The sequence below is a fragment of the Pholcus phalangioides genome, unplaced genomic scaffold (genome assembly GCF_987345545.1).
Source record: "Pholcus phalangioides strain wild (caught in Gottingen) unplaced genomic scaffold, Ppha-v1.0 ptg000020l_1, whole genome shotgun sequence".
Taxonomy (NCBI): Eukaryota; Metazoa; Arthropoda; class Arachnida; order Araneae; family Pholcidae; genus Pholcus; species Pholcus phalangioides.
The window spans coordinates 7,021,491-7,044,265 of record NW_028301613.1 but is presented as its reverse complement, the minus strand read 5'-3'; the positions used below and the strand labels follow the sequence as shown (position 1 = coordinate 7,044,265).

The window sequence follows — 22,775 nt, the reverse complement described above, 5'->3', positions numbered from 1 at the left end:
CTATCACTGCTTTATCATTGCTATAACTGCATCAGCCATCGACATCCTTCTTCCGCTTTCTTTACAGAAATTTATCCATAAAAATATTATGGAGAAACTTGATAAATTATTAAATTTCTGCTCGTTTTTTTCTCTCCCAATTCAGCAATTAAAATATTTCGGTATAAGGACCCACCTGGGAATTCAACTTGCGGACAACCAAACAAAGCAAACATTTACAATGACTATCAAGAACAAGGTTTCATTTCAAATTCTGCTCTGGACATCAATTCCTTGGAGATACTGTATTTGCACAACATCATTTTGTACTTGATAAGGATAATAGAATTCTGAAAAATCTCCAATCAAAAACAAAATACTTTAGAAAAATAAGCAGACTTCTGTAGGTTTTTTTTACATTCATCGTAGTTTGTATTTTATGGTAGAAATCAGTAGAAACTACAGACTATCCATAGTGATGGGCAAATATGCATATATAGTTTTCTCCCAATTAAAAGAAAAAAAGATTACCGTATCGTCACCGCCCTCATCCGATAGTAAAATAGTGATAAATGACAAAATAAAAGCGAAATCGCGTCGCCTTCATATCGGGAAACCCTCCAACACAGTTCTGTATAATTTATGTTGCAATAATTAGGTTGACCATATTTGCTCAAGAAAAATATGTGAACTTCGTATACGAGACATTACCCTGCTCAAGAAAATTACGTGGCATTGCCAATTACCGCCAAAAATGCCAATAGTAATCAAAGTTGCCAACTCGTGATAAAATCACAGAAAACTTGCCTCTCGAGCGAAATGAAGCGCCACTCCAAATTGCAGTGAGTTTAAAAAAAAAAAAGAAGAGAAATAAATATTCTTATTTATAGTCGTAATCATCGTTATGTAATGTCTGAGTTGGGAAGATAATTTTAATTGTTAATTTGAAAACTAAAAATCATTTGGCTTCGCTGAAAATACGTGCAAAATTGGGACAGCCAGAAAAACGGAAGAAACCGGGACTGTCCCGACAAATACAGGACATATGGTCAACATAGTAACAATCCATGTAGTACGCACGTGCGACAAACTGCAAAAAAATAGCTTATTAAAGGTCTTGTTCTTCCCTCCAGCTTTTTTTCCCTAGAAACTCTCTCCTTAGTCATTTCTCTTTCTTTCACTGTCTGTGCTGTACCTAATTATGTGTTGTTCGAATGACATCACTCATCAAGACAGAAGGGTTGCAGGATTTTAAAGTTCATTCTTGGTCTCTATCGGCGTTCAAAATATTAATATTTAAAAAAAAAAATTTGAGTGACCCATAATAATTTCACCCAATATTTTTATATTTTTGTGCATATTTTAGCAAGTAGAATTAGTGGTAATTTTTTTTTCCGAAATTTTTTGAGGATGACACCTTTGGACCCTTCCCTTTTTTGAACAGTGTTGGGATTTTTGACAGTACACATTGATTAAACGGTCAATTTGAAAATTTTGTTCTTTTGTAATGAACAGGCCCGTGATTTACAGGCTTTCGAAAATACACTAAAAATGGTATATATATATATATAAATACATTGAGTACATGTGCTTTGCCCCCCCCCCCCAGAAAAAGTTGAAATGACGGGCCTGGTAATGGACAACATTGCAGACAACCAAGGAACTGGAAAACGAAAAACTAAAACAGGTTTGATAAGAGAATTTCTGATCCACACACAATCGGAATTAGCAAAAGAACTCTTGAGTAACACAGATAAACTCTTTTCAAAACCTATGCAAAATGGGAAGTTTCGAAAAGAAAGCTGATGATTTCCCTGAAAACAAGAGTAAGCAACCAAACTAAATTTTTTTTTCGTAGGGTTACAACAAACCTTCGCTATCAGGAAAAAAGAGGTTGAAGAAAGTGTCAGCTTGACTGAATTTATTCCACTAGCATTTGGATGCAATATTACATCTCTGATCTTAGGGGGGTCAATCATCATGGTGATTTTTCATCTGGGATTTTTAAAGCTGTCGTTCAAATAATGCTGTGAGTATTATCAGCAGCAACTCATTCACATGTGTTAATGGTGCTCAAGAGGTGAAAACACTACCTTTATACTGACGAGATATAATTTTGGTTAAGAATGTGATCATACACAATGTGGATGCGTTAAACTACTTCAAATCCAATCACAGACTTAGACTACATGAAATTTAGTCAAACACGGCTGTGTTTTCTGATCTTTGCTCTTTCAAAATACAGTAACTATTCAAATCTCTCACCCGATATTCACCTCATTTTGCCCAAGGATGTGAATAAAGAATTACTCAGTCTATCAACTTGTAATAATTATTTTTTCTTATATCAAAATTCAGCACTTCTGTGAAAGATAGCATGAATGTGCATAAAGAAAAGGCATTTACAGCCAAAATGGGGGGAAAAAAACCAAAAAAAAAAACCATTCTAATTTTTCTCACGTATCGCAAAAAAGCGTTTCATAAAAGAGAGAATTAAGTTGCACAACTCAATATAATGGAAACCTTTTTTTGAAATCATTTTTACGAGAATTTTTGCATTTATGTTGATGGAAAAGAAAACTTGCTTTGCTTGTATGTGCATGTCTGTTGCAGCAACAATTTATGAAAAGTGTGTAGAAATGACAAAAATTACCTTTGCTCGCACATTTTCGAATGATGCTGGATTAACTAATGAGAAACAAATGAGAAACACATCCTGTAAAAAGAAAAAAAAAATTACTTCATTTATCTTCAGAAAAGTTGATTAACAAGTACGACTGGTTTCATAGAATGATCTACATATTTGTTGAATATTATTTGAAAATGAAGGCTCTTTCAAGCCCAGGAATGCTATCCATGACGTCATAAAAATTACATATGTATGCAAGATAATATTAGATAAGGTAATACAAGATAATAGAATTTGGATGATAAAATGCAGCACCAACTCTAACAGTACAGTTTCCAGGACAGCCCACAAAGTAGTTCTATGACTTTTCCGAGCCTCTTTCTCTTTTAAACTTTCTGTGGTGAAAGACTGCTTACGAAAAGCTACCAGGGTTTCATCTTCAACTGGCTAAGAGGAAATGCTAATTCCAACCACATTTATACAGAATTTTTGCCATATGACTACCCACTGCTCTCCAAATAGAAAATGCACCAAAAGTAAAGCTTTCCATTCAGCTCAGTACCCAATAGGGTGAAATAGACTCAATATTTATGGGATTGGTATTTAGTTGTGGTGCTATTTCACCCCCTCCCCCCTACATGTATTTACTACCGCCTCAGAAGGGTTTACGGAAAATTCACAGACAACAGTTCAACATGAGTCAGCAAGCCAGTAAGTGAACAAGAAATGTCCGAGTCAGTAAATTATACAGTAGCTAGTGACTGAGTGACAGTGAGCAACCTACCTAGAGATAGAGTAAGTAACATATTGAGTGAGTGTCCTTATGAGTGACCCAGTGGTAGACTGAGGGATCTAATGAGTGAGCAATATAGTTGGTGAGTGAGTGACATAGTTGGTGAGTAAGCCCAGGGCATTATTGAGCAACCTAGAGATCAAGTGAGTGACCGGCTTACTGAGAGAATGATTGAGTGACACAGTGGGCAACATTGAGCGAGTGGTCTATGAAGTGAGCAAGTGAGTGACCTAGTGAGTGATTGATAGAATGAGCTACCTAGTGATTGACAGTGTAAGTGAGTGAGCAACAATGAGTGACAGGACAGTTTCACTCATTCATTCACTGATGTCTGTGAATTTTCCCAGCTATGAATTTTCCATTAGGTTTACATGGTGGTGAATTTTCCGGACACGCCTAAGAAGAACGTAGATTTGCCCATCCTTTTTACGGTACCTTTTGGGCTGATGTGTTTGACAAATTTAAGACATTTTTTTGTACCTATCTAACCCTACACATTTTTGACAAATTTACAACAATCTTCTTCTATTTCCCTTTTTATTTTATTTGTCAACGTTTCCATGGGGTGAAAATGGCACCATTACCACCACCACAGCTTGTGGATGGTCATACTGTTGTAGAAATTCCCCAGAGGAATGCTTACCAGGTGCATTTATGGTTAAGCAGTGTGTCATAGATGTTGATCGGAATGGCATCTTGAAAGAGCATCAATTACTTTAGTAAGGGTTTCAAAGTAATTGTGCATCAAAATGGATCCTGAGGTTGAGGACAGTGCTGTTAGTGAATTGTGACAAAAAAAAAAATCTGTGTGCTGCTCAACATGTTATGGTATTGTTTGTAAGGACTGTATTTGCAACTTCATTTTAACTCTTAAATTTGTTCCTCGTGAAAATATGGTAAATATTATTTGAATTATTAAATTTAATTTTGAGTATTTTTTTACACATACAGGGGTGTCCCATAAATTCATAAATAGATTAAAAATTCCTAAAAATTAAAGGAATCTGTACATTTGAATGCAGTTTATGAAAGTGTTATTCTCACTAAGGGAGATTTCTTCGATACAGAAAAGAAAAAACACACGCCGATAGAAAGAGTTGCACAAAAGTCCAGCACGAGTGATTGGATCCAAGCCTTTCTTTAATTTCTCGTGTGTCTGAAACGTTTGTTAAGCTTCAGCCGGCGATTTGTGGCTAAGGTAAAACAACTTCACCAATAGTGTTTTATCCACCAATGTCAGCATCACAATGAAAATCTTATATAAGTGCCAGTAACAAAAATTCAGAAATGAGCTGTTAGTCGTACACCCTGCATTTTAAAGGACTCTGATTTTTATATTTCTGGTGGATTGCTTTTGAGCAGCCCCCCCCCCCATCAACAAAAATTTGAACTTATTTTCTCCTCTGCATCAAAAAATCCCCCTTTTGTGAGAAAAACTTTTATGCAAACCACATTCAAATATACCAATTCCTTCAATTTTTAGGAATTTTTAAACTATTTACGAATTTACGACACCCTGTATATGTTCATTTCTCAATCATGAGAATCAAATTCAAGTAATTTAATCAATGTGTAACATGAGAGGCCTGCCAGTTGCCAATAATGTGATGGGGTGATGGGAAGTCCAGCAGATCGCTGGCGGGGACTTCGCGGGGATCGTCATCGAACTCAATGAAATTGTGATAAAAGTACAATGTAAAATATTAGTGTTTCGTAAAAATGTTATACATAACTATACAATATTTTACCTTCACAACATCTGTGGGCCATGGACCACTTTACAGTAAAATAACTTCATGAAATTCTTCATTGTGCAATAGGCCTAATGTTGTGGACCCTGGCCAGGTCTTCACTTATTTGTATTTGTATTGTTGCCAGATTCTGTGTTATATTATTTTTTGCAATATTATTTTTCTTCTGTGATAATATGTAAATGAGATGTTAAATTCAGTATCTTAAGATTCGTCCCTGTGATTGGTTCCTGTCACGATATATGATGGGAGTGCTCTCAGATAAATACCAGAGGCACTGTGAGATGCCTCACTATTCCAGCTCCTTCAAAGCAGTAATCTAATCATGAAGGTGTTTCACCCGATTGAGGCATGCACCAGGTGATCGCTCAATCATGGTGATGTACTGAAAGTCGAAAGGCATGCCTCGGCACCGGTTGGGTCTCTAAAGTTTGACTGGTGACTCGGCCAGATAACTCCAGGTGTGGTTCAATGTTGTCCTGGTTCCGTCATCTGCTCCATGGTTGAATGATAACCTGACTGGATACCTCTTGGTGTGTTTCGATGTTACCTTGGTTCTAGCATTACTACAACCGTTCGACACCCAATGGACTAGCTGACTGCCTGTCAGGAACGTCTTCGGACTGTCCCCAATTTGAATGTAATCTCGCTGACGTTGGACTAGGATGCGAATGATGAGTTAATGTTTTCTGGGTCATCTCCAACAAATGGCGAGATTGTTCCGATTGTTTTAGTTAATCAGTATGTTTGAGAAAAATTAACTTACTGTGATAACCAAGTGTCTGAAAAATGTATTGAGAATGTGAGCTTTAATATTTAATAGAATAAATGTTCCTTTTAAATGAACAAACTGGTTTGTGTTTCATTGTTGTCATCTGCCATCTGTTCAATGAATAATACTGGATACAATATAACAACTGAACTGGGAAATGCAAAGGGAATGTTGAAAATGATTAAAAGAAATTAGAAAAGTCATGTATTTCCTCATTTATTTAGAATATATGTCTTCGCATAAAAATGATTAATTTCAAAAATATAATTAAATAACTCCGCAATGTAGTACATTGATAAAGTAACAAAAAAAAAAAAAAAAAACAACAACAAATTTCACGCATTTTACAAACGCTTCAATAACTGCTTGGGATGAAATGGTACCATGACGGGAGTTAAGGGTTAGTGTTGTATTCGAAGTATATTGAGGCTGAACACCATATCACATTATGAATTCTATTAAGCATACCAAATTATAGTACAAATTCTTGATACCTTTTTGAATGATGAGCGAAGATAGAGAACACTTTTGAAAGAACTACGCTCTAAGAGGCCAGCCACTTTGCACAAGTTTGGTTTAAGTCTAAAGACCATACTTTAGACATCAACCAAATTTATATTACAATGAAATAAACACGAAATGGAAAATTAAGAAGGAAAAAAACTTACTGTTTGAGGATACGAAAGAGGCCTCAGCCTATCGTAATCTTCTTGACCAGCTGTGTCCCATAAACCCAGATTGATGGGCTTACCATCGACCATCACATTTGCAGAGTAATTGTCAAACCTTAGAAATAGAAGAGAAAAAAAAAGGTCTCGTTTAATTTTTTTAAATAGTAAAAGCAGCATTGGTTTTGATCCCTAGGCTGCTTTCTTTCTATGCATTTCTACTGCATAGGTGGCAATTCCCAGACTTGAAAAATCTAGTTTGTTATGTGGCAACACACTTCGCTGAGCGAAGAAAGCATGTCATACAAACCAAAGGGGGAATCGAGGATTTTTCTTGGCGGATAATATAGTGATTGTGCAAAGGTTGATCATATATGATCTGTTTTCCCAGAATATTGTCTAAATTATAAATTATACAGTAAAACCTGTCCTCAACAGAATCAAGGGACCACGATTTTCTTTTGTCAAACGTAGGCTAATACAGGTTTAATTTACATAATGTGTAAAATTAAGTAACGATCTCGTATGCAATTGAAATAAAATAAAAATAAACTAAATAAGTAAATAATTTAAAAATAAGTAAAATAAACAAAGTGATATGCATTACTTACTCTATAATTACTAAATACTGTACTTATCACTTGATACGGTACATTTTTCTTTTAAAGTACACGAAATATTTACCTTAACATTACAGTATACAGTGGATCCCACTTATAACATTCTTTCAAAAACTATCATGGAAAATGTTGTAAGCAAGAAATCTTATGAGAATCAGAGTTTGGACCACTAAAATAAGTCATACTAAATGCTGAGACACACTACACTGACGTGATGTGTTTTCACGTCATGTCAGAGACATTGCAAATTCTGATTCGTGGAAATTCTGTGACGTGGGAATTTCACGTCATGTAATTTCAACGTCAAAGAATTTCCACGAATCGGAATTTACAACATCTCTGATATGATGTAATAATCGCATCATGTCAGTGTAATGTGTTTCAGCCTTAAGGGGGAAACTGCTCTAAGTGGGGACGTTATAAGCGGGATCGACACTGTATGCACTACATTACATTCATTAACTATTGTAAAAACAGTACTGTAAATAAATAAATTTGCATTTGCTACAGCAGTAGTAGTCAATAAGAGTTTTCTGTATGCAGTTTAAATCCTTTGCCACCTGATTTTCAGTAAACACTTCTGCTTCAAAATAATACTAAACGTGATATTATGCTGCAGTTTTTTCAGGATTTTGATAGCATCTGTATAAAACTTCACCCTACACTCTTTTTTTTTTCTGAAACGACAACATTTATTTTCTTTTTAGCATTCCATAAAAATTTTCGATGAGAGTATCAATATGTGCTGTGTAAGTTCATTACCTTCTAGAGATACTGTATCTAAGAGGTAATGATCAGGTTCAGTTTGTACATACATCGTCTATGTTTAAGTAATTCTCAGCACCAACCAGGGCAGTAACCAGGATTATGAAAGAAACATGATTTTGACACTAGGGCAGTAGTAACACCTTCCATAGCAGAAAGCTTCAGTGCGAAGCTTGTCACACATTATGAGCATTAGCATTGGATCCGTATATTCTATTCATACTGATGATTTGGTCTACAGGAGATGTAATGCCAAAGCCATGCTGACTGTCTTCTTTGGCTGCAGTGGCATGGTTCATCGCGAGTACTTACTGCATGACAACCATCACCAAAGAGTACTACCAAGAGGTTCCCTGTCAAAATTGGAAATTCCATTATGATTAATGCAGTAACGTTGTTCCTGCCATTTTATAAAAAAAAACCGTAAATGCAACGGCACTCATTTACACTTCCTCACTCATCAGCGGTCTGCCAGTGACTGGGAGTTTCCACAGGCAAGAAAAAAAATTCAAGCACACGCACTAGGATTGCCCTGCTTGCACCATGCCTCCCTAGCTTCATTGATTCATGTAGTTGCCCCCCCCCCTCCAGTTTCAGCCCCGTTCAACTAGCACTCAAGTTGTTCAGGGATAAGATGCTCATTCCACCACCAAGGTTACCATCAAGGTCCACGAGTTCTATCCTGGAGGGAATAACATAGAAAACAAGTTCTTTGCCTATCAAGCCCGTTATGAACAACGATAGATGCCACCTTCATTTCCCACCCAACTCCATTGGTAAGAAGTTGTACGGTGATATAACCAGAGTTGGTGAGAGGTAAAGTAATAGCCCTGATCAACCGATTATATGTAGGGAAATAGGGTGCAAAAATAAAAAAATTTTAAAAATAAATACTTACACTGTAGGTATATATTCACCAGGAAATGCATTTGTTGTGTAACTTATTAAAAGACAGGTTTTACCCACAGCCCTGGAAAATCGAGAACAAGATACGATTAGTGAATGGATACAAGAAAGAATCACAAATTGTATACACAAGACATTAAATATGAGAAATACACAAATTCCTTATTTGTTTTGTTCCTTTGATATTTTTCTGTTATAACAAACAATCCACTCGGCGCATTTTTTTGTCTTGGCACATTTGCACCACCAGTTTGACTCATCTGCTTTCCTGGAAAGTTTTCTCAGAGTCAGTTTGGCTCTCACGCAACCACATTTTAGTTACTATACTCTTCAAACAACACAACTTATCTCTGTTGCGACATTGAAGGTGTTGCATGATTCAACGGAACTCTGTTATTACTATTGACATGGAGATGAAGTGTCAGACAAACATGAATTATCTTTGATACAGCTTTCATTTCAGCGGTGCTGGTTAACATGCTGAGATATTCCGATAAATTCTGTTAAATATTTGTTATGTTAAAAATATGATAATGTTCCTGTGCCAAACACATGCGGAAAGAATGAAGTCAAAATCCACCACTTTGGTGTTGAAAAAATGTGTGGATGTTCATCACGAAAAATTACCTTCCTTAAAAATTTTTAAAAGTTCGAAAAGAACAAAGACTTTAAGTGATCTAGCATGGTATTGACACAATGCTTCAGAAAGCAGTTGGATAAAAATTTAATTGCCACAAGGTTCTGCAGCACCAGTGGTGGCCTAGGAACTGGTGATATGCCATGGTGCTAGTAATGTTATGCAACACTAGGATGTTATGCACACACTCTTTGCAACCTATCGAGGACCATCAGTTGAACAACCCTTTGAAAACCATTGGAATGTAACAGACATTCCTAAAATATTTTGCACATTTTAGTCGTCAACCCAATGGAAAAGGAGTGTATGGGCGGGAATATGGAAGGAGGGTATTTGGGAGGCAATACCTCCCCCTCCCAGCTTCTATGATTGAGCTGATTGATCTAATATAGGTTTATATGTGTTACGGCTAAAGCCCGAAATCGGTCAGTTGGCCAGGGCAATGTCTGAAATTCTGGCTTTGGCCAGTTTTCAAAGTGGCTGGAGATCACTGGTCAAAGAAAACGCATGATACGGGGTCATAGCCAAGTTTTGACTTTTGTTTGTGATAATTATAGCCATTTGCAATTATGGTTAGCCATCACAAGCCTAACGATAAAAGGAATCGAAATATCGATATCTTAGGAGATTCATATCAGTATTATAGGGATCTCCCAGCCACTTTTGGCTAATATTCAAAATTCCACAGAATCTTGAACATTGGCCGATGATTCAACTAGGCAGATTTCAAGCTTTGGCCATAACATATGTATGATATTGCCATCTCATCTCTCTCCGCCCTGGCTCTTGAAGTCTATCTCTGCTTATGAAGAAGTGGTGTTTGAGCTGGAAGACATGAATGTGATGCACGATTTTTGTTATTCTTATTATTATCAGCCATAGGCAAAGATAGAAATGGAGGGCTGGGGGCATGATAATGCCAATTCATATATATATATATATATATATATATATATATTGGGGGGGGGGCATTGCCCATGTATCTCCGCCCATGTCATTAGCTGTTAGCTATGTGATAGTGACGTTATTAATGGATTTACCATGGTTTGGTTTGATTCTTTGCAGGAGAGAAAAGTAGTTTATTCAAATGAACTTGAACTTCCTCTTGCAATAGTTGTGAAGAGTTGAATATCTGAAACCTTTAATTTCAGAGAAGCATCAGCATTGGCGTATGCAGGAAGGGGCCCCTTGAGCATATATTAGTGTTATTTTACAGGAAAAGTGTAAACCCCCCCCCCTCAGAAGGAAAAAATCTGAAGCCCCCTTGAGAAAATTCTGTGTACGCCTATGCACATCAGTGGCATATGCTAACCAGGTTGCTGTACCACCACTTCACCCTTACATAAGGATGGGAGAGAAAATTTTAACTGCCAGAGTCAGTCCTAAGGTACGAACATATTACATGCTGGTTTCCAGATTCCGTGAGTTGGTGGCATTATGGATTGGTTAATAAAACCTAAACTTTTAACCAATCAGCAATGGCACCGACTGGCAGAATCCAAAACTAGAGTGCACTAGGTTTGTACCCTAACTTCTGGTCAAGTGTTTTCTCCACAGGTGAGTAGATGAAAAAAAAAAATGTAATAAAAATCCTGCACCATGAAACAGATGCTAAAAAGATGTAGACTGTAGTAGTAGTAGGTGGTACGCCAGCAAGATTAATGACAAATCAATGAAACTGATTGATTGGTATATACTGGATCACATCAGAATCTTGCTGCTGCTGTTACTATTACTGCACTGTACATGCAACTCCTAGACAATTTTTGAGGAACTTCTAACAAATTGATGCAAGCAGCAGGGTTTAAGCTACGGTCACATTTTTCGCAAAATGCGAAAGAAAATCGCAGAATGCGAAAATAGTAGTAGCCACTTTTGCAAAAATGCGTACATGAGGTACACAACGAGTAGACATCCAACCATGAATCATTACATTAGGGGTCATTCAAGTATTACATCAGCATCGGGGGATTTCGGATTTGCGGACTTTTGATGACAAGGGGTGGAGGGGTCAAAAATGGCTAAAAATCTGCTGATGTAATACTTGAATGGCCCCTTAGCATTATAGCATTTTGCTAAAGCTTTTCCCCCCTCATTTTCGCTTTTTTGCAAAAGGAATTTTTTATCCAGCTTAAACCCTGGCAAGCAGGAATGTGTGTGATGTGTGTAATATGTATAGCTTTAACATATTTATGATGTTAGAGTTATACTTGCTTCATGTTCAAGTGCTGCTGCCGCCATCTTTCTTTACATTAGGAAGTGACAGTGGCAGATGTCTGAAGTTTTGTGTTCATATGGAATCTTGCTACTGGGGGTGCAGTAGCCCAGGTCGATAAGATACTCGCCTAAAGTACCAAAGGATGTGCAGAGGTGTCACGAGTTCGATACCCGGTTCGTCCTTGTCAGAAAATTTTCCTGACACAGGGGTACAACAGAAATGGCGACATAACCACAGAAAAAATTGCTACTGCAGGGAGTCCCCCATCGAGGGATTAGTGCATCAACCCCTCAACGAGTATAAAAAACAAACCTGCCATTCGGAACTTGCAATAAATCGCAGGTCCCGGTCTAATTAGCCCTCGTGTGCAGAAAATGACCATGGTGCGACAAAAATGATCAAATCTTGCTACTGAAACCATTATGTCGTTCTCTGACCAAAATTTTATCAACAGACCCCCCTCCCCCATTGCCTTGCCCCACTGTCCAAACTATCATTTGCGATCAGCTAGTGGATTAGCCATGCACACACCTGCTGCAGCTCAATTTTAAATGAGCAGAAGAGAAAGTCAGCCCAGAAGAGAAACTATAGTAAGGGAAAGTGTAAATTGAGTTGCGTGCGACGTTTGCAACTTGACACACGACAGCAAGCTCTTTTTGCAACCAATTACTAAACCACACATGCAATTCACCCATATTCCTCTGTGGAACTTCTAATGAATAATACATGTTGGAATGTGCATGCGTATGTGTTGTGAACCGAACGTGAAGTTTGTTTCTGTGCAATGCTTGTTATATTGTTGTCACCTGCTATCTAATTTTCGAATTATGAGTGAAGTGTAAAGATTGAAGATTTGTACCCATTGTAAGCCTGTTGCTTTCTGCGGTGAGACTAGGGCCTATTTAATGGGTTTATATTAATTCTGATTTTCAATCTCTGCGCTTGGGTCTGGTCCATTCGCGAACGCAGCACTGCATGTAGCTCAATTTGCACCTTGTCCAAGTCCAAAATTTTATCGCACATGATGCCGTTAACCGCCTCCCAAAGAAACATAATTTTAGGTATACATCTCAGTAGACACATGTCTTTAGCCATCCTTCTCAGGCTATATCACACTCAGGGCCGGACTTAAGAGGGTGAGATTGCACCAGGCCACAAATTTTCAGGGGCCACCATTTTTCCAAAAGAAACCCTTTCTTTTCTCAGCAGATGTTTTGGAAATTTTTTATTAAAATTTAATTTTTTCCCCATTAAACTATCTATAATTTTGAAAGGAGGCTTTCAGTTTAAAGCCCCTATAATGTTATTTATTAGTGTGGTGTAATTTTCAAACACCACCATATCTGAATCATTCTAATTAATTAGGAAAATTATAATTTTTTGCTTCTCCACATGCTTCATATTATATGTCTCGCTCAGGCATTGTAACGTGTAACTATTGTATATATAGCTGACCGATGACTTCCAAGAGGTCATCAGTTGCCATTATGACTCACCCAAGGCAGAGCTCTGTGGGGGCATGTTGTTTTGATCAGGGGTGGCTTGTGCAATGGGTGCAGTACCCCCAGGCGGCAGCCTGGACTGATAAAAATTCACAAAATACCACGCACTGTCACTCATTTTTGAGCCATACCTTGACAATGAACATGTTGAGGAAAATAGACAGGGTCTGGGCAATATCTCCAAGATATTTAGTATAAGCTATGTAGGAGGTCTAGGGCTGTGACACCAGATACAAGGATGGATTCTGTCTCTCACAGGGCAAGTGCGCATTTCGGTGTCCAATAATTTTACAGGCGTTGTCAAATAAAGGCAACAAAATAGTTCGGATTCTTACTTGTACAGGGCCTGGAAAACCAGAAAGCCCTCTCACTTCCCTAGTTTCTGCCCTGAAATTCTTAGAGTAGGTATTTTGACGATATTACAATTAAATTCTACGTTGGAGATTTTTGATTAATTGAAAAATTCAACCTTAAAAGGAAGACAAATATGACAGCTCATCAATAAGAGCTGCAATGTGAGAAACATCTGTAATAATGGAATGATGAAATAAAATGTTTCTGGACTGAAAAGAAAATTTCTTTAAAAGTGGGACGTATGGTCAAGGGTATTTTGTTGGGTAAAGATTGGTCCCACGTGTGGGAATATTAAAAAAAAGTATTTTTTTTTCAACAATAAACTACCAGCACGGTAGCTCTGTTTCAACTATAGAAACGATAGTGATTATCCCAAATAATGCAAATAAACGGGAAGTATTCGCAATTTGAAGGAGCCCGACAGATCATTCCTCTTCGGGCTCTGCGTCTGTTAATGGTGGACCTGGAATTGACCCGAGGGACCTTAAATACTTTATTTTGGGCTTGAAATCAATTTAACTTGGATAATGATGCAGTTATAATAAACTCTAGTCGGAACAGTAGACAGATTGAGTGGAACCAGTTTTTCAGCTATAGTTTTTAGTTATTTTTCCTTCCTTAAGTTATAAATGCCTTTTTAGTACCTATTTTGACCATTTTTAGGGCCTGAACTTCTAGGCTCTATTGATTATAATCCCAACTAACAACGCCTTCCTGAAATAATGAAAAAAATTAGTTCCCCTTTCTGAACAATTTTTTCCCCTTCAAGATTTATGTTCCTAAGTCGGAAAATTTAACTTGAGAGGCCGCAAAAAAATATTTTGCACCAGGCCGCGAAATTACTAAGCCAGGCCCTGATCACACCCAACATCCCCCTTCCTCTCCAGAAACTTCCTCCATGGAAGCAACCCATCACACGCTCCCCCTACCAGAACAGCACACATGGCCTACTCACTCCAACCAGCCTTTTAATGAAGATTTATATTCAGTTGGTAAATTCATCTTCCCACTAAGTTCTACACAGAAACCACACATCAAAGGAGGAGGGGGGATATGCAGTAGCACCGGCGCAACCACGAGGAGATGATGTTGCCTAAAACAATAATAAGCAAACACAAGCCCACTCTCAGTCAGTCCTCAAAATAAAAAGCAGCAAATATCGGTCACGCGACCCACTTTTATTGCTCCAAGGATAATTTTTTTTTTTTTTTCCCGAGCAACACGTACGGACGTGCCCATTTAAAGTAAGGGCCAGACAGAGAGAAGAAAATCTCCATCTTCCACAAGAAGCGGAGGAGGACACAGACACATGGCATAGGAAAACAGACCACCCACTTGAGGAGGACCTGAATACCAGGCAGGCGCGAAAAATAAATAAATGAAGAGGCTCCAATAAATGAGATAAAAAAAACACGTATCCTCCTTGTTATTGTTAAAAGGGGGTGAAAAAAAAAAAAGATGGCATCCCATTCCTTGAACAATTATTTCCTGTTTTCGAGAGAATTTCCAAAAAGGAAAAAAAAAGCAAAACAGAACATATTACGAAATCGTCATTGAATTTCCGCAGGGTGCGCACTCGCTTCCGGAATGCGTAACCGCACGGAACACACACTGCCGAGAGGTCGTTGACGGGCCACCCCTCTTTTTTCATTCATTCATTACATTGTACATTCAATCAGAAAACGAATAAAAATCTCATCACACTCGAGATTCTTCGTCGTCGTCCCCCTCCCGCGCACAGCACACGTTCAGGACGCGCATTCATGCGTTCCACAGACGCATTCCTTTTCATGAATTACCCTCTTCAAGGCCTTTCGTGGATACTCCCCCCCCCCTTCCTCCCCGCACATCAGGCGTTCTTGACCTTTCCCCGTCGCGACCCGAAATCAACAGCAAGATCAGCTTCGCGACTCATGGGACTGTTTGTTTTCGAAATTAGTGAAACCGGGGGCGCAATAAGTGCATTTATAGCAGCACTTGTAAGTAAAATTGTACGAAATAATCTAGGAAGCTCCTGCGAATCAAGTCTGGGTCGTGACCCATAGCTCAAGAATCCGTGGCTGTAAGTGGACTTGTACGACCCATCTCGGAAGCCCTTGCGAATCAAGTTTGGGTTGTGACACAATCTCTGGCTGTAGGTGGATTTGTGCGACCCATGTCGAAAGTCTCCGTGGATCAAGTTTGGGTCGTCACTCACGAGCCAAGAACTCCTGCCCAAATAGAGGCACTATAAGTTGCCACACAATACCTTGACTCACAAAAAACTAGCTATACCTACGAATGACACCATTGAAAAAATAATTAGAATTTTGAATACCGTGCGGCACCCTTGGCCTCCCGCCCATCTCCAGCATCTTCGGCACCACCATAAAATGCGGGAAACTGCATTCCCATCAAATTTGATTCAATACCGAACCATTTGATCACTCAATATGATTTCCTCCTCCAAAGTAAACCTAATCCAGGACCCGATTTGGATAAAAAGGGCCCCTGGGCGACATAGACGGATAAGAGAGCGATCTGCTCTGTTCAGTGAAAAAATCGGGTTATTGGCATGAGGGAGGGCTGAGTCGGACATTCGCCCCCCCCCCCCCCAGTTTGAAGACACTATGTACGGCGAGGCCCTCCACGATTACGGACAATTTTGACAACGATCTCAAAAGGACAGACATCCGCGCACGGCCCAAGTCTGTATGAAGCAGCTACATAAAAAAAAATAATTTTAGTCAATGGCTCCCGATCCTGAAGGATGTGGGTGGGGGGGGGGGGGTGCGACAGCTCCTAGAAAGCCGTGCGATATTATAAACGGTTTAGTGAAACAACAGCGGATTAGTTCTTGGTTTTACAGATGTGTGTATGAAATGTAGACATACAATTTTAGTAAAAACTAATAAAACCCATAAGCGGATACAGAGTGAGGGCGATCGACCCCTCACGGTTTCAGGATCATGTACCCATGTAGTGCCAGGGCCGCAACTATACCATACGCTTGGTCAGCCGGCTAAAAGGATGCATTTTGGCTTCCTCCAGTATTAAATAGGGTGAAATGTGCACCCCCCTACTTGTCTGGCCTCCTGCGGCCCTATGCTCATGCTTAACGCATGAGTCCACCACCCGGGCACGGCTCGGATGGGGGGGGGGGGGTTCAAGTGCAGAGGAGTCCTCATGAAAATGAGATGTGATTAAGAATTTCGAGAGTAAAACATGCAAATCGGTATGCAGGCATTACTAGCCAGTTAGGGAGGGATAAAAAAAAATTCACTTTTATGATGCTTATAAGACGGCACTGGGAATATGCCTCAAGTTAAAGGCCTGCTCTCTTGTGTATGCGCTGGCTTCGGATCCGGACGGTAATAATCGCAGGGGGACCAACAAACCAAGAATCACACATACCCGAGCCGAACACCTAAGAACTCAAAACCCTTCTGACGCCATTGCGCGCCTGGCCGAAAAAAAACAAAACAAAATAAAGCATGAGAATACAACCACGAATTCCAGTTAAGATACGAAGACGAGACCGGCTGGGTCTAACCAGGCACATATCCAAGAGTCAAATCGCGATGCATGCATGCTAAACACCTGGCGTAGACAAAAAAAAACCTCGCACCACACAAACACGAGGCGCTAAATTAGGAAAATGGCCCAAAAAACACGCCTCCAAAACAACTACTATAAGCATCAAGGCCGGAACGAAAGTGAGTGACACCTACGAGTGTTTTCAATTAGCCTCCCCCCTCCTCGGCTAAGGCTGGTAATACGGCGGGCAAAAAAAGGTATATGACAAGAAAAACGTCCACTTATAGAGACAGATACGCTTTTTTCCGCCCTTCAGCCGAAAAACAGAAACCACGCGGTCTTCTATCAGTCAGAAGAAAACTTGAAGCTATTTCTGGTACAACCAGAGATGTCTTCGACCCTAACGCCTCCTGTGAGATATATATCAATAAGAAGACAAACGGACTTCTCACTACTTTCAAGTCAGAACACACCGCGAAGAGTCCTCTCCAGAAATATTCCATCAACTTAAACTCAACACCACTTACAGCAAGGGTGAACAACCTCCAGCCCGAGGGTCAAATACGGCCCGCCAAGAGGTTCCATCCAGCCCGCGAAAAGTGTTCTGGTATCAAAGTATCAACACACACACAACACGGTAAAGGCCTAGAGGCTGACCATATTTCCTTAATAAAACAAGCACGGATCCATACGGGATATCGTCAACTGTCACAAAAAAATTGTTAAACACAAGTGGGCAATTACAATTCAACAAAAATTGTCAGAGGCAAGTATAGTTGCCAACTGCCACCAAAACAATTGTCAGAGGCACGTATAGTTGCCAACTGCCACCAAAACAATTGTCAGAGGCACGTATAGTTGCCAACTGCCACCAAAACAATTGTCAGAGGCAAATAAAGTTGCAGCTTAGATCAAAAAAAGTGTCAAAGAGGCACGTTGAATTGCCAATTAAAAACAACAAAAAGTTGTCAACGGCAAATAAAGTTGCCAATTACACCCAAAAAAAATTATCAGTGGCAAGTAAAGTTGTCAATCACAGTAAAAAACTGTCAATGGCGAGTAAATTTGCTTACTTAAATTGCTGAAAAATCGCCAATGGGGATAAAATAAAGAGCTACTGCACGCAATGGATGAAAATATAATCTATACAAAATTGATTTTCTGTGTGTGTTCTCTATACAAATCTACAATTTTAGCTCTATCGTCGCCACAAATTTTGTATATGTACCAAATGGGACCTCGACCTGAACAATACTGAACTACTTTAAAAGTTTGTCAGAGATGGGCAAATACCCGAAATGGGCGAAAAACTGTCGGGCAATAATGGTTTCTCGGCCTCAACAATCACTTTCGGAGTGTTTACTTGGTTACCGTGGTTCCCTGGCAATGCGTTTCAGACATGCATATGCTTTTACAATGGTGTCGCCACTTTTTCAATCCTCTCAGCAATTGAAGAAAACTCGGGCAGCACCGGGAATTGTAGCACTAGTTCACCTATAAAAATCGTATGTTTGACAAATAAGTGAGAGGAATACATTTTATACGACTATAATTAGTTATTACGATAGTCATAAAAGTGATCGTAACTCTTGATTGCCAAATCTCGCCAAAATTAGCTATAAAATTACGGATCTGCCAAGTAAAACACGAGTGATATGGCCACCCTCTATTGGCTGGCCCCGCGAGTGGCAGAAACACCGCATATATTTGGCCCGCGGACTGAAAAGGTTGTGCATTCGGACTTATACAAGATCTCATTATCTCGGTTAAGATAAATAAACTCATTACATGTGGAACGATAAGAAATAACAAGCAATGTCTCTCGAGAAAACGGTTCTTATCCTACAGGATAAGGATCTCTCTGACAGATCTTATCTCGTGCATTTTTATTTTTTTAACTTATCACCACCCATTAATTTCCTTTCGAAACAACAAACATTCCGGTTCCCACAAGGAAACTATTAAGGAAACTGTCTGCCCAATTACCAAAGCAGCAGCGAGATTTTATAAATTACGGTACAGGGATGGCCACTGAAAGACTGGAGGGGTTTGGAAAAATCATAACGTGTGCATTTTCAATCTTTTTTTCCCCATTATATATTTTTTCACAGGTTATAGAACAAGGATGCTCAACCAGAGTGCGGGTCACACACTTCATTGATCTCAAAACGTGTTCGGGGGGGGGGGGGGGGGGAACACTCATTCAAGAGATTTGTAAATGTGCCGCGGTCTGCCCTAATTAGGTTTCTTGTGTTTCCCAAAATTCGAGGCGTGAATGCGAGTCGATCTCTCCCTTTAAAAAGTCTCGCCGCGGAGAGCAAAAGGCCCTTAAAACGGTACAATTATTCAATCATTGCCCTCCCACTAGCCGTTGTGGTGGTCGAGTGGCCATAGCGACGGACTCGCATCGCGAGGATCAGGGTTCAAGCCCCACCGTCACCGCAGTGGTAGTCGGCTGAAATTGGTCTTCTACGGTTCGAGGCGCGAATGCGAGCCGATCTCCCCGTTAAAAAGTCTCGCCAAAGAGAACAACAGGCCTACAACGTTCAGTCATTACACTTCACTCACCATGAGTTGAGAAAAAGCTCAGTTTAAAAAAATTGATTGCAGATGGCAGGACTACGCGTAACAAGCATTACACAGAAACAAACTTCACGGAAGGTTCACTATACGTACACACACATTCCAACATGTACCAATTCGTTAGAAACTCCGCTGAGGAATGTGGATGAGGTGCATGTATGGTTTAGTGGTGGTAGTCACCCGCTTGAGTTCATCTGGAAATGCGCCTGTGAATATACCGGGGATCACTCAAGTCAGTGGTTCCCAAACTTTTCGAAACGCGACTCCCCTTTTGACAAATTTCTAATGGCGACCTCCTCGTGTTTTTCTAACTTCAGTTAAAATTTAATCGATTGATGGCGCTTGCAGTAAAACAATTTTATATGTGCACAATCATTTGATTATTTTCTGCACACGATGGCTAATTAGACCGGGACCTACAATTTATTGCCGATTCAAAACGGCAGCGTTTCTTATCTGAATGACGTTTATGGCAAACACTGCAGAGGGCTTCTATCTCTAGGAGGTGCTGATCGAACTCGCGATACCTCTAAACATCCTATGGTACGTTAGGCGAATATCTTTTCGACCTGGCCGTTACCGCACTCTTGTGCCAGTGCCGTCTTAACGCATGGGCCCGGGGAAGGGCGTCAAGAGAAGAAGGCCTCAGAAAAATGAGTAATTGAATTTTTCGAGAATTTGCCAGGTAGGGCCTCAGAAAAATCCCTTCACCCGGGGGCCCACAATGACGACCCTGCCTTGTGCATAATCAACTCTGCATTTTTTGAAAAACCAACTCTGATACGTATGTGAGAGCATGCAGCGGATACATCAATCTTTGACAACCAATGAAAGTTGAATGATTGTAAGGCTTCCTACCGTCAAAACCTGCAACTACATGATTTCGTCATAAATAAATAATTAAAATTTTATATGGATGTCTGCAAAGCATGCAAAAAAAAAAAAGATTTTTTTTTAAATTTACAGATCACAGTACATGTGATCCTCAGCAGTTTCAAAGAATTTAAGAGGCCCTCGGTGCAGTTCCACATCAGCTGCGTTACCCACAGCAGAGTTCCAGATCATTTAAGTGATCCAAGGCACATTTACAGATCGCGTAAATGACCTGGGGGCTGCTGTTCCAGATCACCAAAGTGGCCCGCGACAGGTTTTCGAACCGATGAAGTCGCCCTCACTCTTGTCACGATCGCAATTCCCGCCTTAAAAAGTTCGTGTCCCGAAGGCACGACTCTCTCTCAACCTTTGAGAGGACTGTAGTGTTGTCGAAACACCCTCGCTGTACTGCAGTGTCCTTGAAGGATCCATCTGCCTTTACACGTCGTCAACACGTCGTGTTGTGTCTTAGGTTTAGAAATATTACGACAAATTGAAAGCATTCCGAAATTGCACTTATACGTACTTATTCGCTCGAAGTTATTCTGAGAAATAGATGACATGACATATTGAAGCAATTTTTAACAATTGATGCCACAAAAGAAAAAAAAATGCATGGGGTAAGTAGGCGGTGCATCTTAATGCATGGGCCCACCAAGAAAACACCTCACAAAATTGAGAACTGGTTGAAATTCTCGAGAATTTGCAGGTAGGGCCTCAGAAAACAGTTGCCCGGGCTCCCCCCCCCCCGTTACAATGCTCTTAAGATGACCCTGTAAGTAGGGTATTTGCCCAGGGCCTCACTTGGTCAGTCACTCATTAGCTTTGTAATTCCCCCACCCATTCCATCACTCATACAGTTACTTGATTTGACTCATTATGGTTAATCACTCGCTCACTAATACGATTATTCCTTCAGTCATCAATTGGTCATTTGTCCAATCATTCATACGGACACTTGTCCAATCATTCACTGTCATTAATAAGGTCATAGGTCACTCATAAACCTGACCCATAGCAGAATGTTTTGCATTGTTCCGCAACAAGCCCTCAGCTGATCAGAAATTGACCAGATCGGTGAAAATTCCCAGCCGCTGTGGTGGTCAAGTGGTCATAGTGACAGACTCACATTGCGAAGACCCGGGTTCAAACCCCATTGTAGTCGCAGTGGCTTAAGTTGGGTTTTCTGCGGTTTTCAACTTCGAGGTGCGAATGCAAGCCGATCTCCCCGTTAAAAAGTCTCGCCGTAGAGAACGACGGGCATACAACGTTACAATTATTCATTCATTGCACTTCACTCACTGAGTTGAGGGAAAACACTTATAGTTTAAAAAAATTGATTGCAGATGGCAGCACTACACATAACAAACATTACACATAAACAAACTTCATGGAAGATTCACCATACATACACACACATTCCAGTATGTATCAATTCGTTAGAAGTTCCGCAGAGGAACATGGATGAGGTTTAGTAGTAGTAAAAATTCCCATAATAGTGTTTCCACACTTTCCTGGAAATTCTTTCTGATTATTCTGTGATGTATGACACAGTTTATGGCATATTCTGCTTTGGGTCATTCATATGGTCACTCAGCCACTTGGTCATTCATACAGTCACTCATATGATTACTCACGTGGTTATAAAGTTACTCACTCACTAGCTCAGACACTCAGTCGCTCACTGGTGAGGAACTGCTGACTGAATTTTCCTATCAGTTCACATCCTGTTCCTATTGTTCACAAAAAACATAGGCATTCCCTCCTTATATTCAGATATATTACTTATCATTGAGTGATTTTAATTTTTTAAATATATATATAATTTTGAAATCGGGCGATTCTCTCCAAGTCATCCTGTAAAAGTATCAACGTGATATAGTCTACGCTCGTTATAATGTTCCAGGGGAAACGAACGTTATATTGGGAGGTCTTTATATCAAACATTCATAAAAAGAATCAAAATTTAGCTTCTCTGCTTTCCCCTACTGTTGAAATTTCCCTTCTTGTGATCGAGGAGAAGGAAACCCCAACTGTTTTGCTTTCATGACTGAATCACTGTTTTTAATTACGGTAAATGAAGTACTCTTTTGGAATATTTAGTGATTCGGCTATTTTGGCTTTCGACATCAATTTCTAGTCAACTTCTGCCAAACCTTTCAATTTGAGATCTAACATCCTCCCCCCACATTAGCTGGCATGTGACCAA

At 39.6% G+C, this 22,775-nt stretch overlaps 1 protein-coding gene across 1 annotated transcript in view; it reads right to left on the bottom strand.

Annotated features, from left to right (window-relative positions):
• Positions 1-22,775, bottom strand: part of LOC149070887 (ras-related C3 botulinum toxin substrate 1) — a 33,762-nt gene that overhangs the window by 4,244 nt on the left and 6,743 nt on the right. The window contains exons 2-4 of the mRNA XM_089248846.1: positions 8,876-8,947; positions 6,593-6,710; positions 2,633-2,695 (exon numbers count right to left, since the gene is read on the bottom strand). Coding sequence (XP_089104972.1) covers positions 2,633-2,695; positions 6,593-6,710; positions 8,876-8,947 — 253 coding nt within the window. The remainder of the gene's footprint in view (positions 1-2,632; positions 2,696-6,592; positions 6,711-8,875; positions 8,948-22,775) is intronic.